The sequence below is a fragment of the Globicephala melas genome, chromosome 11 (assembly GCF_963455315.2).
Source record: "Globicephala melas chromosome 11, mGloMel1.2, whole genome shotgun sequence".
In the NCBI taxonomy this organism is placed as follows: Eukaryota; Metazoa; Chordata; class Mammalia; order Artiodactyla; family Delphinidae; genus Globicephala; species Globicephala melas.
Genome location: NC_083324.2, coordinates 82,087,206 through 82,107,219, shown reverse-complemented (window position 1 = coordinate 82,107,219; position 20,014 = coordinate 82,087,206). Strand labels below are relative to the sequence as shown.

Below are 20,014 nucleotides of genomic sequence, written 5' to 3'. Positions count from 1 at the left end.
GCAGATGACATGATACTATACATACAGAACCCTAAAGATGCTACCAGAAAACTACTAGAGCTAATCAATGAATTTGGTAAAGTAGCAGGATACAAAATTAATGCACAGAAATCTCTGGCATTCCTATACACTAAGGATGAAAAATCTGAAAGTGAAATCAAGAAAACACTCCCATTTACCATTGCAACAAAAAGAATAAAATACCTAGGAATAAACCTACCTAAGGAGACAAAAGACCTGTATGCAGAAAATTATAAGACACTGATGAAAGAAATTAAAAATGATACAAATAGATGGAGAGATATACCATGTTCTTGGATTGGAAGAATCAACATTGTGAAAATGACTCTACTACCCAAAGCAATCTACAGATTCAATGCAATCCCTATCAAACTACCACTGGCATTTTTCACAGAACTAGAACAAAAAATCTCACAATTTGTATGGAAACACAAAAGACCCCGAATAGCCAAAGCAATTTTGAGAACGAAAAATGGAGCTGGAGGAATCAGGCTTCCTGACTTCAGACTATACTACAAAGCTACAGTAATCAAGACAGTATGGTACTGGCACAAAAACAGAAATATAGATCAATGGAACAGGATAGAAAGCCCAGAGATAAACCCACGCACATATGGTCACCTTATCTTTGACAAAGGAGGCAGAAATATACAGTGGAGAAAGGACAGCCTATTCAATAAGTGGTGCTGGGAAAACTGGACAGCTACATGTAAAAGTATGAGATTAGATCACTCCCTAACACCATACACAAAAATAAGCTCAAAATGGATTAAAGACCTAAATGTAAGGCCAGAAACTATCAAACTCTTAGAGGAAAACATAGGCAGAACACTCTATGACATAAATCACAGCAAGATCCTTTTTGACCCACCTCCTAGAGAAAGGGAAATAAAAACAAAAGTAAACAAATGGGACCTAATGAAACTTAAAAGCTTTTGCGCAGCAAAGGAAACCATAAAGAAGACCAAAAGACAACCCTCAGAATGGGAGAAAATATTTGCAAATGAAGCAACTGACAAAGGATTAATCTCCAAAATTTATAAGCAGCTCATGCAGCTTAATAACAAAAGAACAAACAACCCAATCCAAAAATGGGCAGAAGACCTAAATAGACATTTCTCCAAAGAAGATATACAGAGTGCCAACAAACACATGAAAGAATGCTCAACATCACTAATCATTAGAGAAATGCAAATCAAAACTACAATGAGATATCATCTCACACCAGTCAGAATGGCCATCATCAAAAAATCTAGAAACAATAAATGCTGGAGAGGGTGTGGAGAAAAGGGAACCCTCTTACACTGTTGGTGGGAATGTAAATTGATACAGCCACTGTGGAGAACAGTATGGAGGTTCCTTAAAAAGCTACAAATAGAACTACCATATGACCCAGCAATCCCACTACTGGGCATATACCCTGAGAAAACCATAATTCAAAAAGAGTCATGTACCAAAATGTTCATTGCAGCTCTATTTACAATAGCCCAGAGATGGAAACAACCTAAGTGTCCATCATCGGATGAATGGATAAAGAAGATGTGGCACATATATACAATGGAGTATTACTCAGCCATAAAAAGAGACGAAATTGAGCTATTTGTAATGAGGTGGATAGACCTAGAGTCTGTCATACAGAGTGAAGTAAGTCAGAAAGAGAGAGACAAATACCGTATGCTAACACATATATATGGAATTTAAGAAAAAAAAAATGTCATGAAAAACCTAGGGGTGAAACAGGAATAAAGACACAGACTTACTAGAGAATGGACTTGAGGCTATGGGGAGGGGGAAGGGTAAACGGTGACAAAGCAATAAAGAGGCATGGACATGTATACACTACCAAACGTAAGGTAGATAGCTAGTGGGAAGCAGCCGCATAGCACAGGGAGATCAGCTCGGTGCTGTGTGACCGCCTGGAGGGGTGGGATAGGGAGGGTGGGAGGGAGGGTGACGCAAGCGGGAAGAGATATGTGAACATATGTATATATATAACTGATTCATTTTGTTGTGAAGCTGAAACTAACATACCATTGTAAAGCAATTATGCTCCAATAAAGATGTTTAAAAAAAAAAAAAATTAATATGTTTGTGACATAATGCACATATGCCCTAAATATTGAGGATGAATTAGCTTAAGAGACTAAGAATATTCCCAAATTGTCTATTAGTATATCTTCTCTGATGGTACAAAATTACCTGACTAATATGGTATTTGGGCCCATTAGAATGATGCAACTCAGGTCAAGTTCTATGTTATCCAAGCCATTGCTGGCTGAGATATTTCCCATCTTAGTGACCAGGTACTGGTAAATAACACTAGTGAGGCATTGAATACATCTAGACGGCTCTGGAGGCAGACATTCTAGGTATGAACCTTCCCTCTACTTATTACTAATCATGTGACTTTATATACATTCATTTCCCTGGTCTTTTGTTTCCTTACCCACACTATGTGGACACTATTATCTCACACTGGGGCATAACAGGCACATAAAAAATACTCAATAAATGGTAGCTATTTATAATTTCCTTTATCTATTTGTGTATACATTCTTAATTTACCTGTTTTTCAGAGTGCATATGGCTCAGGTGGCATTGTGTATTCTATATCAAATAATCTGTTTATGTCTTTATATAATTCCAAGTAATCAGAATACCTGCAGGCATTTTTAAGGAGGGTCTCAGAACTCAATAAATCAAATGGATACATGTCTTCATTACTCTGGCCTTCACCTAGTGTAGATCTGATGGGCAAGATTCTTTACAGAACTGTGACAAAGTAGATTATTCTTGGTTTCTTTTTGCCTCTCTACCTCAGGCTACTGCTTTACAAAACTTCAAATAATTCTGTTCATATGGGATCTATGTTCTCCAGAGACTGCTAGCCCCATAAAGTACAATGTGAAGAGTGTCCCCTGGAGTTGTGCAAATGACAGAACTGCTTCCATTAGTCACACTTATTATATCTAAAAAAAGGCATAACATAGTAAAAAGAGGAAAAGTTCTTTGTCACAGAGATCTTGATTAAAGTTCTAGCTAATATCCAAGCCAGTGATGAGATCTTAGGGTGAACGTTAAGTATCTGAAACTCAGTTTTCTTAGTTACAAAATAAATATTCTAACTGATGGCTTTTCTTCATGAGTAATAATATATAAGCATGGTATAATAATTTTAATGGATCAGTTAATCCTTATACATGTTTGCTATGTTCCAGGCACTATTCTATGTACTTGACTGTATTAACTTGTTTAATCCTCTTGTGAGGATAACTTTATGAGGTAAGTATTTTCTTATTACTCCCATTTTATAGATGAGAAACAGGTGCTGAGAAAGTAAGTAATTGGCTTGAGGAAAATGGTCATGAAACCCAATAGTCTGACTCTAGAATCTGTTCTCCTGATCACTGGACTATACTTCTTCATACACATGTGAGAGTTGCATACATTTGCATATATCATTTGGTATATAAATATTATTTAAGTTATATGTCTGACCTATATAGATGCTTCTTCAGAACTTTTGGCCTGCTGACCACCAGTTCCAAAATACTTGAAATCTTAAAACTTTGAGAACTTGGATACAAGAAAGAAAGAGATTTTTAAAACCCTACCTGGGAGCAATATCCAAGACATTTATTAATATTCCACCCATACAAAAGCTTCCTGTTGCATTAGCAAGTATCAGGAAAATCATAGTGCCATGGAAGCTGGAACTCAGGTAAAGCAGGCACAGGCTGAAGAGGGCGGGCAGGAGAAGTCCTGGGGAGTGATTCAGACAACAGTCAGGTGTATCCCAAAGATGGGGGTGAAATGCCCCAAAGTGCTTGAATGTCCTGGCTTCTTACCTAGCAAGGTGAAGAGTTTCCGGATGGTGAGTAGGCTGAGAATATTCCTGGACAGGAAGACGTCTGCCATATGACCTGCTAGGATAGCAAAAATCCAGGCAAACAAATGGGGGAGGGAAGACAGCAGCCCATTCTGAGGAAGGAATGTTATTGTGAGTGAGTATGAGAAACAGGATAAGCCCTACACTGAAATTCAGTATCTAAAATTTGTATTGTCATATAGGAAACCATCAACGTACAATCCCAGAGTTACTTCTGGGAAGGAGAAAAATCGTTTGGACGTCAGAAACAGTCATCACAATCTGCCTAGTTTTCTGTTGGGACCTGAAAGCCCTAGATGGTAGAGAGGAAAACTATGTTGGGAATGGGAAATGCTGTCTGTGGGGAAAGTGATAGAGATGATAATGATAACAACTGAAAACATGTATATGGTGCTTATTGTGGACCAGCTGCTGTTAATCCTTGCAGCAAATCCATGATCTCATGGAAGATAAAATTGAATCTTAGAGAGCTTAGGTGACCTCACTGTTACACCGGTCACTAAGCTGGGTTACTGAAAGTTCATTATAGAATGTCTCAAAATGGCAAGCCCAGACTCCATTTCTAAAGGAGTCTTTTCTGGTTATTATGGCATCAAACAACAGAAGGTTCCAGGCATCAGTAATTCTCCAAGTCAGACAACCAATGAAAGTGTCGGTCCTTTCAGAGCAAGCTGTGAGTCATGGGTTCACAACCCAGGACTCTTTGCCTTTCCCCAGGGGAGAGGATTGGTATGAGCTGGAAAGGTTGGTAGAGCCTGGCCAACTGACTTTCAGGAAAGGATCTGACCCTGCAGGGAACAATGGTGTTGAGCCTTAAGGAATACATAAGGGTGATTATACAGGGAATGGGAGATAGGGAATCTGTGGGAATGTGGGTGAGTGTGTATTGTTGTGGGAGTGCTAGACATCATGTCTACACCTTTTATTCTGGGCAATGTTGACCTAATAATTGGAAAGAGTGACGTCTCCAGGTAAAGAACACCAGCTAAGTAGTATAGGGGTGGGCAAGAGCTAGGACTAGAGTCATGGGAGAAAAGGAAATGGGTGCAAAATTGTCCAAGTCCCTTCATGAAGTGAAGAACAGAAGGTGTACTTACCTCTTTTACATTAATATGAAACTTGGAGTTGATAAACATTGGTGTATACAGACTCAGGAAGCTATTTGCCCAGAAAAAAGCAAAATTACAGAGGGAAATGACCCAGAGTGGAGGAGACTTAAGCACAGCCTTGATGGGCAGAGATGGTGCACTTGAACTGACCTGGAAAGGAACCCATTAATCGTTAGCACATTAGGACAAGATGGAACACATTTTATTTGGCACAGAATCTGGGAGATACCAAAGTGGAGCATGCGTGTTCTACCTGCTGGGCGAGGGCGGACGTGATGTATTCCTTCTCACTTTTGCTTATACACGGGTGGTCCTTTGGGTCCTCATAAAACAGAACGAACCAGAGAAGACTTAAGGCACAACCACAAGCACCTATTGGAACAGGGCAAGTTAGAATTGGAATTGTTTCTGTCTATAGTGAGTTTCTTTTCCAAACTGGCATTTTTCATTATTGGTCTGAGAACCTAGACTCCTGTTTTCTTTTTTGGAACTTTGCAACAAAGCTCACATTTTGATCGTTTTCTCTGTATCCATAGCTGTCTCTCTCAACAGAATGAATTTTACAGAAATGGTGGTAAACCCTCTGGCCTCTCCTGATCTCCTAGCCTCTATTTTTCTCCACGCAGGACAGCTGGGCCTCCCAGCTCTTAGGCCATCATCTCTACAGATTCCTAATGTATTCTACTGTGAGAGTACGGCATAGCTGAGCCTACACAGGGCTTGACAATCACCCAGTTGTTGTTGTTGTTTTTTTTTTTAAAGTTAAATCTTACTTTTAAATCAATCTTATTTTAAAGATGTTGGGGGTAGGAGTTTATTAATTAATTAATTTTTGTTGTGTTGGGTCTTCATTTCTGTGCGAGGGCTTTCTCTAGTTGTGGCAAGCGGGGGCCACTCTTCATTGCGGTACGCGGGCCTCTCACTATCGCAGCCTCTCTTGTTGCGGAGCACAGGCTCCAGACGTGCAGGCTCAGTAGTTGTGGCTCACGGGCCTAGCTGCTCCGCGGCATGCGGGATCTTCCCAGACCAGGGCTCGAACCCATGTCCCCTGCATTGGCAGGCAGATTCTCAACCACTGTGCCACCAGGGAAGCCCCAATCACCCAGTTTTGAGAGCTAGGCCTTAGCTATGCTCCTAAGATGCAGACCAGGCCTTAGGGATTGTCCAAGTCCCATAAGAGTTTGCCAAATTATTTGTTGTTTTTCAGTTTTTTATACTAATGATCTGATCATAAGGAATCCTTTGTTAGGACAGGGAGTATGTAGTACCCAGTAGTCAGCCTTCCAGAATTGCATTCATTCATCTGAAAAATATTGGTTAAATGTCCATTATGTACCATGAACCATTCTAGGTCCTGGGAATACAACAGTGAATAAAACAGACAAAGCCCTGCCTTCACAGACTTTAGTTTCTAATGGATGAGACAAAGATAATGAAAAGTAATTAAATAAAAGGTAGTAAATGTCAGTGAAAAGAGCTATGGAGGAGAGTTATGGGGGGAGGAAGGAAGGAGTACCACGTTCAGGGAAGGCTAGGACGTGGATGGGGCACAGACACTCCAGGCAGAGGGAGAAATAAGTACCAAAGCCCAGAGTTATGAGGCCAGTGTCACTGGGCAGGGAGCAAGGTGAGGGTGGAAATGGATGAGGATGAGAGGTAATGAGATCAGACCATGTGGAAACCTGGAGCCACTGTGAGATCTCAGATGTTTACAACACACTTTAAGACAACATTAAAAGAATACTTTGACAACATACCATTTCCACCTCATTCTGTGACCTGAGAGCCCAAACCCAAGGCAAAATGTAAATGAAGAAAAGTGAGCACCTAATAAATACACAGGCAATACATATATTTCTCTATATTATTGTACTCAACCCTCAGAAAATACATTTGATACTATTAGCTCTTTTTCAAAATAAGAAGACTGATGCTCAGAACGATCTGCTTGCTTACCCAGGGACACATGATTAGTAAGTGGTAACTGACACTTAAGCACGGATTACATTGTCTAGGGAGGGAAAATAGCCCTAGAGGAGGAGGCTGGAGAAAAGCCTGGAAGAAAGACAACAGTTAATGGCAAGTAGAAGAGGAGAAGTCTGCAAAGGAGACTGAGAGGGAATGGCCAGAAGGATAAAGTCCATTGTAGGAAGAACAGGGTCAGAGAGACTGAGATGAGAAGGAAATGTCCAGTCACTGAGGTTCAGTGCATGGAGTCAGAGGCAAAGGCACAAGGGAAAGAATGGTATTGTTGAATATGATTGACAGTTCAGGTCAAATGTGGACTGAAAAACTTCCACTTGATTTATGGGCATGGAGCTTGGCCAGCATTTGGGGGGCATATAAGGAGTTTAGAAGTTATCACTCCCATCCTTACAACAAGGAAAATGTTGAACAAACTAGAAATCAATAACTCTTCTTTGATCCATCAGAGAATTGAGGTCACAGGGCAAACCACTGCCCTCCTGTCTCTAGAGAGACAGACAGATAGATACAGAGAATGACAACTTCCCAGAACAGAAGCCCAGAATCAGAAAACTCCATTGGAACCAGTCAGTTCTAGGGTAGGAAAATCTAGTAATTGATGGCTTGCTTTAGGTTCAGTGTAGACAAGTTTGAGAGATGAAAAGTCTGGGGATGGGGGCCCAGTCTTAAGAAGACCCCTCACACTTTTGTGAGTTTTATCTCCAGAACACCTACTAGGTTCTCACAGTGAATAGAAGAGAAAAATCCCTCCATCCTTACAGGAGAGGAAGGGAAAAGTAGCTATTCTGAATTATGTCTAGAGCATTCTGTTCTTAACAAAAACTGCTCAAAGGGAAACTGTTTTGCCAGAGCCTAACCAACTTAAGGGAAATATCCAATTCCAGCCCCTTCCTCCTGGCTCACTTAAGGAGGGGAAAAAAAAACTGAGAAGGACTTGTGAAGGTCGAGTTCGGGGCAGAGGCTCACTAAAATACTGATACCTAATCACAGCACTATAGAACATTGTCTCCTCATGTACACACCTTACCACCACGTCAAAAGTGTCCTGCACGTTATTGGGAATCCACCTGGAAGAACTGCACATCACAAACCTTATTTAAGAAGGCTCTAGAGAAACTCAAAGACAAGGAAAGACAAAAACAAAGACACCAGAGGAAGCTGTAGCCTCTGAAACTTTTAACCATAGCACACAGTAAGCACAGCCTAACCCTTAGCCAGAAAAACATAAAACCTCACACTAAAGGGCTATTTTTCTCAGTTCCTTTTACCTAGTATATCTTGTTAGCTTTCAACAAGAAAAACATGAGGCACACTAACAGACAAAAAATGTAGTTTGAAGAGACAGAGCAAGCATCAGATCCAGACTGAGACATAGCAGAGGTGCTGGAATGATCAGATCAAGAATTTAAAACAACTTTGATTAAAATGCTTATGGAAAAAGCAGACAACATACAAAAACATGAGTAATGTAAGTAGAGAGATGGAAACGCTAATAAGGAATCAAAAGAAAATGATAGAAATCAAAAACACTGTAACAGAAATGAAGAATGCATTTAACGAGCTCATTAAGAGACTAGACACAGTCGAGGAAAAATCACTGAGCTTCAAGAAATGTCCACAGAAACTTCCAAACCTGAATTGCAAATAGAGTAAAAGAATAAAAAAGAACAGAATATCCAAGAATTGTGGGACAATTACAATAGTGTAGTATACGTGTAACGGGAATATCGGAAAGAGAAGTAAGAGAAAGGAACAGAAGAAATATTTGAAGTAATAATTACTGAGAATTTCCCAAAAGTAATGGTAGACACAAAACCACAGATAGAGGAAGCTCAGAGAACACAAAAAGGATGAATATCAATCAATCAATTTACACGTAGGCATATCATATTCAAACTGCAGAAAATAAAAGAGAAAATTTTGAAAGAAGCCAGAGGAAAGAAAATGACCCAGGTAGTCGGGTTTAAATTTAGAATTCTTAGATTCCACTGGTCACAAATCCCTGGTCACTGATCTGGGACTTGACCTCTTCTGTTCCCACCCAGATCCAGTCCCACACCACTAGGGGTTTTGAATGGCTCTGTATAGAAATTCTTGGCTTCCCCATCATGCTCCATCTACATTCTCTGCAAATAGTTTTACCTGTCACCTCCCAGCCCAGCCTCAATTCAGTGAATGTGGGGAAGAGTCCTGCCAGTTCTGAAAAAGCCTTGGTCGTATATGAGAAAAAAATTCTGGGAGTGATCATTAGAAGGAAAGTCATGAACTCTGATGAGCCTATAATTTTGATGCCATAGACTTCTACCCTATGAAGAAGGCTTGGCTGGAGGGGGGCCAGAATGGGCTCACTACAATGTAGAATCCAAGGCAAGGCCCCTCCTGTCTGGGCTTCAGAGCAGCTCTAGCTCTTATGGAAGCCATAAGTGACCTTGGCAAGGGCTCTCTTGATAGTAGAATAGGTCAGACACTTATAGTCAGATATAAGTTGAGGAGACAGTGGGTGGCTAGGAAGTGGGGGCAGTGGGTGTAGACAGGTTGTTCAATAATTTTGACTATTAAAAGGGAGGTAACTTGAAAGAGACAGCAGGGAAAGGGAGCCATTTTAGAGATTTGAGAGAGTAGTTTTGAGAAGTTTGAAATAGTATTTATGGAGAGAAACATGGCTGGACAGTCAAGCCCTTTTAAGTGCAAATGTGAGTGTATGGTTCAATTTGTTCTGTATGGTAATATTCCCCAGCAATTATCAGCTGCTTAAAAGCAGGTATTATTTTGTTCTTTAAAATAGTATTGATTAGATTTATCTAACTTTATTGAGAAGAGCATTCAAATGGAACCACAAAACATTCTGGTTTTAGTTTGCCTCTGCCACTAACTTGGGCAGGTTATTTCACATCTATGGGCACCGTATGACTCATTGTAAGACTTGTGGCGGTAACACCTAAATCCCTATACTGCTGCCATCTAAGTCATGGCACTCTTCCCCTATTCTAAGTGATAAGAAAAAGCAGATGGGGCAATTCATGGTAAAGCTGTTATCACAGTATAATGCATAGTCCCTTTCTTTGCGCTTCATAGAGCCACCCATGAGAATTGCAAATGACAAATGTTGCTGTATACATGTGTATGATGTTGAAATATGAATACACCATGAATATTGGAGCTCACCCAACTTTTGATCAGCAATGTTGGGCAGCGTTAATTACTGAAAAGTTTTTCTTACATGGAGCCGAAACTTCACCTCCCTATAATTACCTGCGTATTAATTTTAGTTTTGTAATGCAGAGCAGGTATGCATTTCTCTTACATGAGAGTCCTGCAAGGCATGCCTGCTCAAGTTTTCATTTCACCAGGTTAGACAGTTCCAAGTCTTCCAGCCCTTTCCTGACATAGGGTTTGTGTAATATCACTATACTGACCATTACTTACTACTGATGACTAATGCAGTGATGAAGAACAATGAAATTGTGAGGATGGAAGACATGCTTCTGTCATTTGCTCACTGTGGGTATCGGGGGTTCCCTGTTTGTCCCTCTAGATCCACTCTCCACCCTTATTTACCCTGCTTTGGCCACAGATGGCTGACTTGGATGAATATCAACCGGCCCCTATGTTCTCTGCTTTCCAGATAGACTTAGGCAGCAGAAAGCTTGAGCAGAAGATGAGAGGGAGAGAGTTGAATGAGATTAGGGTGTCTCTCTAGTTATCACCTTCCCTAGCATTGCCTCAGTCTATATGCTCTTTTATGAAAAGTCATGGGTCCTCTCAAGGCAGCCATCTCTACAGGACTCTCTCCTAGTAGATTCCGATCGACTACATCCTTGCTTACCCTTTTGGACCTGGGGATGGTATTAGCTTCCATTTTGCTAGCACCTGATTACTGCTCTATCCATCTGATTCTGCCACATCTTTATTTACCATTTTAAAGAATCACTTTGTAATAGATCCTTTTGAATTAAGTCTCTGTAATTTTCCTTACGTATCAAACGAGCACAATAGCACCCATCCACAGTCCCTTATCCACAAATCTGAAACCAAGATTTGAAAGCCAAAAGTGATTTTCTAACTTATTTAGAAACCTCAATCCTTTATAGTTTTTCATTTATTCCAATTTATGAGAATTTCATGTTTCACTTCAGAAATTAATGTGTTTGATTATGAGATGATGCTCTAAATTTTGCTTGGGATGTTAAGTATAAATAGTATACTCCTATTATCTTTGATCTATTCTGATCATCCCTTTCCCCAAGAGTTTCATGTAAGGGATATATATCTGTAGCATCGATGTTGTAGAATTGTGAAATTATATACAGTAATGCACGTATAGTTCTGAGCATGATGTCTTGCTTATAATAAGAAATTCATGAATGTTGACTGCTCTTCTTCCTTCAATGGGATTTATGAGTTTTAATATTGCTAACTTCATATAAACTACTGTATTCCATTTTTAGTTTTAAGTTTTAAAAATTCTGAATAATGGCTGGGATTTTTATAGAAAGAGACTCACCAAAAATATAAAAGACCATAGGCCATCCCAGGGAGTCACAGATGAATCCTGTTATAAGTAGGACAACACAGGGTCCTAGCAGAAGTCCTAATCAGAAGGCACAAAGAACACCCCCAATGAATGCAGGCATCTGGAAGTAGAAATAATGTAGTCTCATGGTAGCAGTGAACAATTTATAGTGAAATATTTGTATAACGTATAACACCGAACAGAAGAAAATAATAAAATATTTGCTTTTCTCTCTTTTCTCTGTTGTTTGAGATAAGGAAGCCTCTTCTCCATCCCAGACAAGTTCCATATCTTTAAAGTGAGGATGGTTTCCAAAGCCCTTGACGGTTCACAACGTACATGTTTCTTATGGCTCTAGGGCAGCACATGCTACAATGAGATGACAATGAGATGAAACATTCTAGGCCCCTAGTCATTACCTGATAAACTCAGAGAGGTAAGTCGGACTTGTTCCAAGGGAGGAGCCCACTTGATCCATACTACTTGCTGAGTTGTTAATGCTATCCCCTGAAAGAAGAATGATTAGAACATTTGATCTCTGACACTTTCTGTGAATTTAAACTCTTGGTTCAGTTTTTGTATTATCTTAATACCTGGAATAGTCCCTGGATTACTCGGCATATGATGACCAAAGCTTCTCCGAATTCAGCTGCCAGTGGGATGAGCAGAGTAAACAGAGAGCTGAGGAACAATGCAGAACCAACCATTTTCTTTAAGGAGTATATTCCAGATAAATATCCAGCAGGAATTTGGCTGATGAGAATACCGTAGAAGATGGAACTTAACATGATTCCCTGGATTTCAGTGCTCCAGTTATACACAGGGTTCTGAAAGGAAAAAGGAGACACATCTAGCCACTCTGCAGATGATTTTCTATGATGTTCAGGAATATGGGAAAACTGGTCTTTCAGTTTACCCCACGTAAAATAGCTGTCCTCTGCCTAACATCCTCTACTATGGGACTTCTTTATTCCTAATAACATCATTATCTGTGTGTAATTACATTTTATCATTGGTACCCTCAACTATAACGAAATGTCTTTGCAGTCAAGGGCATCATTTGTACCACCCATACCTGTCACAGCATAGACATTTAATACTTGCTTTTTAAAAAAATTTTAGATATAATTGGCAGATTATATTAGTTTCAGGTGTACAACATAATGATTCGATATTTGTATATACTGAGAAATGATCATAAGTCTAGTTAACATCCATCACCATATATATAGTTGTGATGAAAACTTTTAAGATCTACTCTCTTAGCAACTTTCAACTATACAATACAGTATCATTAACTATAGTCACCATGCTATATGCTACACCCCCGTAACAATTTTTTTAAAGATTTATTTTGATGTGGACCATTTTAAAAAATATTTTATTGAATTTGTTACAACACTGCTTCTGTTTTGGGTTTTTGGCCACCAGCCACATGGGATCTTAGCTCCCCAACCAGGGATTGAAACCACACCCTCTCACTGGAAGGCAAAGTCTTAACCACTGGACCACCAGGGAGGTCCCCCCATAACTTATTTTATAGCTGGAAGTTTGCACTTTTTAACTCTCTTTACCCATTTTGCCCAACACCACCCACCCCCGACCCCCTGCTACTGGCAACCACCAGCCTGTTCTCTGTAACCAGGAGCTCAGATTCATTTGTTTGTTTAGATTCCACATATAAACAAGATCGTATAGTATTTGTCTTTCTTTGTCTGATTTATTTCACTAAGCATAATACACTCAAGGTCCATTCATGTTGTCGCAAATGGCAAGATTTCTTACTTTTTATGACTGAATAATATTCCATTGTATATATATAGTGCATTTGCATTATCCATTCATCCTTGGATGGATCCTTAGGCTGTTGTAAATAATGCTGCAATGAACATGGGGGTGTAGATATTTTTTCAAGTTAGTGTTTTTATTTTCTTAGGATAAATACCCAGAACTAGAATTGCTGGATATGGTAATTTAATTTTTAAGTTTTTGAAGAACCTTCATACTGTTTTCCATAGTGACTGCACTAATTTACATTATACCATCAGTGCACTAGGGTTCCCTTCTCTCCACATCTTAGTCAACACTTGATATTTCTTGTCTTTTTGATAATATCCATGTTGACAGGTATGGGGTGATACCTTGTGGGTTTGATTTGCATTTCCCTGATGATGTTGGGCACCCTCTCATGTGCCTGTTGACAATTTGTCTGTCTTTTCTGGAAAAATGTCTATTCAGATCCTCTGCCCAATTTCTTTTTTTTTGGTACGCGGGCCTCTCACTGTTGTGGCCTCTCCCATTGCAGAGCAGAGGCTCCAGACGCACAGGCTCAGTGGCCATGGCTCACGGGCCCAGCCGCTCCACGGCATGTGGGATCTTCCTGGATCGGGGCACGAAGCCGTGTCCCCTGCATCGGCAGGCGGACTCTCAACCACTGCGCCACCAGGGAAACCCCTCTGCCCATTTTTTGATTTTTTTTTTTTTTTTGCAATAGAGTTGTATGAGTTCTTCATATATTTTGGATACCAATCTCTTATCAGATATGATTTGCAAATATTTTCTCTTATTCAGTAGGTTGCCTTTTCATTTTGTTGACGGTTTCCTTTGCCGTGCAGAAGCTTTTTAGTTTGATGTAGTCTCACTTGTGTATTTTTGCTTTTGCTGCCATTGATTTTGATGTAAAATCCAAAAAATCATAGCCAAGACTAATGTCAGTGAGCTTTTCACCTATGTTTTCTTCTAGTTTTATGTTTTTAGGTCTTAATGTTCCCATGTTGGATTCATTTTGAGTTAATTTTTGTGTGCATTATAAGATAGTGGCTCAGTTTTCCCAATACTATATATTGAAGAGATTGTCTTTTCATCATTTTATATTCTTGCCTCCTTTGTCACAGATTAATTGCCCAAATACATATGGGTTTATTTCTGGGCTATCTACACTGCTTTGCTGATTGACGTGTCTGAGTTTATGCAAATACCATACTTTTTTGATTACTATAGCTTTGGGATGTAGTTTGAAATCAGGAAGCTTGATGCCTCTAGCTTTGTTTTTCTTTCTCATTATTTCTTTGGCTATTCTCAGCCTTTTGCAGTTGCATACAAATTGTAGTACTGTTTGTGCTATTTCTGTGAAAAAGGCAATTGGAATTTTGATGATTACATCTAATCTGTAGACATTTTAACAATATGAATTCTTTCAATCCATGAGTACAAAATATCTTTCCATTTACTTGTGTCTTCTTCAGTTTCTTTCATCAGCGTCATACAGTTTTCAGTGCATAGGTGTTTAACCTTCTTGGTTAAATTTATTCCTGTATATTTTAGTCTTTTTGATGCAATTAGAATTGTTTTCTTAATTTTGTTTCTGCTAGTTTGTTAATAGTGTATAGAAATGCAACAGATTTTTGTATATTGATTTCATATCTTACAACTTTGCTGAATTCATTTTTATTCTAACAGTTTCCTTAGTGGAGTCTTCAGGATTTTCTATATATAATATCATGTCATCTGCAAATAGTGACAATTTTACTTCTTCCTTTTCAATTTGGATGCCTTTTTTTTTTCCTTGCCTAATTGCTTTGGTGAGGACTTCCAATACTATGTTGAATAAAAGTGGTGGGAGTGGGAATCACTGTTTTATTCCTGATATTAGAGGGAAAGCTTTCAGATTTTCACCATTGAGTATGATGTTATCTGTGGTCTTGTTATACATGGCCTTTATTATGTTGAGGTACATTCCCTCTATACTCACTTGTTTAGAATTTTGGATATTAATTTTGTCAAACCCTGATGGCCACCAGAGCCAGATGATCAAGGCGTCAGCTGTTAAAAAGAAAAAAAAAATCGGGTGCCAGAACAAGGGGCCAGATGAATGTAAAAGCTCCCTTTTGGGAGATACTGGCTCTCCAGAGCACAGCAGAGAGAACACAAGGATGGCATCTGCTGGTCTCCATCCCCAAAGAGAACTCCAGCAGGCCCTAGATGTGTGTTAAATTAGATGCCCGCCCCTCAGGCCAACAGTTTATGGTAAGCAAATAAGCCTCTTTCATAGAACATCTTGGTGCTTTTCAAATGGTTGCCTCTGTTCTGTGCTCTGGGGTAGGTGAGTTCATGTGCAAGCCCTTTAAGAACCATTTCTCAGTTCACTATACCCTGTGGGACTTGGGTATATGAGCCCTGTTGGCTTTCAGAGCTAGATATGTGGGTGGCGTATCTCTCAGGCACAGGTCTTAAAAGTTGGCATGCCCATTGTGGGGTTCAAACTCTTCACTCCTCAGGGTTGCTTTGCTGGGTCGCCTTGCCAGGGGTGGGGTTTACAGTGAGATTGTGTCTCAGCATTTCCTCTTGGTTGTGGGCTTTTTCTTGTTCGCCCGATGTGTAGGAGTTACCCAGCTTTCAATTTTTTTTCCAGAGGAAGTTGTTCCATATGTAGCTGTATATTTGGTGTGTCTGTATGAAGAGGTGAGTCCAGACTTTTCTAACTCTCCATCTTCAACATCTCTAATACTTGTTTCTTGAATGTTTGTAAAAAACATGTAAACTCTTCTGTCGAGTGCCATGTAATACTACATTTACTGCAATCATTAATTTCCTCCTGCCCCTTCTCACCCTCTGATTTCTCTATTCAGTTAACCTCATTCACAAAACAACATTTTCCCTCCACACACATGATCCCAGAGAGAAAAGCAGCAATTGAGAGAATATCAAATCATGAAGAGGAGTTCTCAGGCTGAACTATGGAAATAATTGAATGGGATAGTGAAGGAAAAAGACCATTTCTCTTCTTTTGCTTGGCTCTGATGTGGCATGTTTTGTTGTCTGTCTTGGGAGTGGTTTCCTGTCAATTCTTAGGCTAGGTGGTCTTGCATAAATTTGTTGTATTATTAAAGTTGATATAAGAAATTCTGAACATTGAACATATACCTGGGGCTATGAGGAGGCTGTGCTATTTTTGGACCCACTGAACAGGGAGAAGCCTTAATTTTAGTAGGTGACGACAAGATAAAGCCTCTTTGGTTATGTGTATGATAGTCTGCTTCCCTGAACTTTCTCTGCACTTGCATAATTAGTTTTTATATTAAGAAATGAAGAGTTTTGTTACATAAAGAATGAATGTTCTTAATGAAATTTTTGGCTGACTGAAATAATGAAATAGGTAGGAGTCCATGTGTTTGTTCTCTCATCACTGTTACTTTCACCCTTCATCCCTTTTTTTTCCCCTCCCTTTCTCAAATCTCTGTCATCCTGTAGCTGTGGCCTCTGTATAGTGATGTCTCTTCCTGATAGAAAGGACTTTCATGAGAGATCTGGTAGGAGTACAACTCTGAGAATATTGAATAGTGAGAGGCATCCGTAGAGTAGCCAAGGGAGCATGGAAGCTCCAGATCTCTTCCATGGGTTGGAAGCTACTCAGAGGATGGAACAAGATGCTCTGCCATTTTTTTCTAAATCACAGGAATTTCGCCAAGGAAATCAATATTCACCCTTACCCATATCAGGTGGTCCAGCACACATGTGTTCAACTCTCCCTGTGCAGATTATTCAGAATATTGGGTTGTTTTTCTAATGGCATAAAGCCATCACTCTTCACAGCAGGATGTAAAAAAAAAAAAAAAAGAAAAAAATCCCACCATAGTTGAATTAAAACTGCTGAACTCATAAACTCCCCACTCCAGAAGGATAAAACCTAAGTTGCATTAACTAGTTGTCATTAAACAAAGTGCTACATATATAAATGTTTAAATTATCCTATATAAATCTTAGGAATAAATATATATACATCTGTATGAGTCATATAAATGAGCAAGTAGATATTATCTACTTGTAAAATGGACTAAGGGTATCAATAGATAATTTATGAGAGAAAAATGGAAATGATCAATAAGTATAGGTCACAGAAATATAAAAATGTGCACATTCATTAATAATAAAAAATTTAAAGTTATGGCAGAATTTCTATTGGATTAGTAAATTTTAAATAGAATAATTATACTTATTCCTTGGCTGTTGTGGCAGAGGGAAGACTGATAGAGAATACTCCTCATTTATGTGTCACACTTTTTCTCATCTTCCTTCCTCTTCCTTTCTATACTCAGTGTCCCTTACTGTGGTCTTTGTGGTTCCTATTCGCTGTTTTCCTTGTTATTTTGTCTTCTTTTGTAAAATGTTCTGTCTCATTTTATCATAATCCTTTTCTGAGTTCTGTTAATTTCCTTTTTTCTTCCCCATTCATCTTCTGTCTGAGCATAGACTGCTACCACCTGGCTATCTCTGCTTTGAGCTCCTGGATGTGCTGCACTGTAGTGTTCCTTCCATAGCTAGAGTTGCTTTCCTAGTTTTTAGGTTCATTTGTAATTTCAGGTTACATTTTAGATCTGCTTTGGGAAAATGATATCCTGGTGAGTTTTCATACATGAGAATAATTATGTGCTCTGTTTCTTCATCTAGTACCTTTGTAGAGCAGCAAACTGAAATCCTTTCCTGTGACTCATATTTTAAGATCAAATGTCCTGGATTATAGCAGCAAGTTCCACGGTGGGTGGGGGTGGGGGTGAATGTGCCAAAGAAATGTTCCAAGCTCCACAGCTTGAGCTGCCTCTTCTTTTGCTACAGCGAAGGAAATAAAATACAGCCTTTGTGAGTAGCCATCTCTTTTGCCTCTTCTTTTGCTACAGTGAAGGAAATGAAGTACAGCCTTTGTGAGTAGTCACCTCTCTAGAGAATGGGATTCTCGATATTTAAACCAAGGCAATGGAATACTACAAATATTTAAGAATTAAAGAAAAAAATTTTGAATAGGTTTTGACAGATTTTTTGAGGTACAATTGACACAGTAAACTGTATATTTAATCTTTGTCATAAAGTGTACAACTTGCTAAATTTTTAAATGTGTACACTCATGAAACCATCATCAGAATCAAGATGATGAACATATTATTCACCTCCAAAAGTTTCCTTACTCCTTGTAATTCCTCCCTTCTGCTCCTCCACTGCCAATGATCTGCTTTGTCATCATTTCCTAGAAGTTTTATATATAAATGGAGTCATACAGTATGTACTATTTCTTTTTATCTAGCTTAGTTGACTCAGCATAATAAGAGTGGCATCCATGTTGGCCTGTGTATCAATAGTTCATCCCTTTTTTTTTTTTGGTGGTATGCGTACCTCTCATTGTTGTGGCCTCTCCCATTGCAGAGCACAGGCTCTGGACGTGCAGGCTCAGTGGCCATGGCTCAGGGGCCCAGCCGCTCCGTGGCATGTGGGATCCTCCCAGACCGGGGCACAAACCTGCGTCCCCTGCATCGGCAGGCGGACTCTCAACCACTGTGCCACCAGGGAAGCCCCCCATCCCTTTTTAGTACTAAGCAGTACTCCATTTTATGGATGGGATATAGTTTGTGCATTCATTCACCTACTGATGAACGTGTTGGTTGTTTCCAATTTTTTGCTATTACAAATAAAGCTACAATGAGAATCTATATATACATCTCTATACGGACACATGCTTTCATTTCTCTTTAGTAGCAGTGGAATGGCTGGATCATACGGTAGCTATATGCTTAACTAAACTGGTTGTACCACTGTGAATTATCACCAGCAGTGTAGAAGACTTCCAGTTCCTCCACATTCTTACAACACTTATGTCCAATCTTTATAATTTTGGCCATTTGAATTGGTGTGTAGTCATATCGGGCCTTTCACTGTTGTGGCCTCTCCTGTTGAGGAGCACAGGCTCTGGATGCACAGGCTCAGTGGCCAGGACTCACGGGCCTAGCTGCTCCATGGCATGTGGGATCTTCCCGGACCAGGGCATGAACCCGTGTCCCCTGCATCGGCAGGCAGAATCTCAACCACTGCGCCCCCAGGGAAGGCCCATGTATCATCTTTGATGAAGCGTCTATTCACATCTTTTCCCCATTTTTGTGCTGCGTTGTTGGTTTCATTTATTATTGAGTTTTGATAAACTTCCGTTACTAGATATGATTTTCAAAAATTTACCACTGTCTCTGGTTTGTCTTTTCAGTCTTTTAACAGTGTTTTTTTGAATTTTGGTGAAGTCCAATTTTTTTGTTTCTTCTTTTGTGAATCATGAAAAAAATCAGTAGTTCATAGGTGTGTGAGTCTATTTCTGGACACTCTGTTCTATTTCAATGATTACTTTTCTGTCTTTATGCTAATAACACACTGTCTTGATAACTGTAGCTTTATAACAAAGTCTTAAAATCAGGTAGGTAGCGTTATTCCTGTAACTATTGATTTTTTGCCAAACTTAAAAGACAATTCAGTGGAGAAAGAAGTCTTTTCAACAAATGATGCTAGAACAGTTGTACACACATATGTAAAAAAGGATCTTCAACACAACATATAAAAAAATTGAAAAAATGAATATTTAAATGTAAAACCTGAAATTATAAAACTTCTAGAAGAAAACATAACAGATATTTTTACTTTGGGCTATGCAAAGATTTATTAGATATAAAGCCAGAAGAAGTTTTG

At 39.2% G+C, this 20,014-nt stretch overlaps 1 protein-coding gene across 1 annotated transcript in view; it reads right to left on the bottom strand.

Moving 5' to 3' along the window:
* Positions 1–20,014, bottom strand: part of SLC17A1 (solute carrier family 17 member 1) — an 80,859-nt gene that overhangs the window by 26,952 nt on the left and 33,893 nt on the right. The window contains exons 3-9 of the mRNA XM_030881163.1: positions 12,112–12,345; positions 11,938–12,025; positions 11,510–11,596; positions 5,273–5,391; positions 5,008–5,169; positions 3,870–4,002; positions 3,636–3,783 (exon numbers count right to left, since the gene is read on the bottom strand). Of these exons, the coding sequence (XP_030737023.1) occupies positions 3,636–3,783; positions 3,870–4,002; positions 5,008–5,169; positions 5,273–5,391; positions 11,510–11,596; positions 11,938–12,025; positions 12,112–12,345 (971 nt within the window). The remainder of the gene's footprint in view (positions 1–3,635; positions 3,784–3,869; positions 4,003–5,007; positions 5,170–5,272; positions 5,392–11,509; positions 11,597–11,937; positions 12,026–12,111; positions 12,346–20,014) is intronic.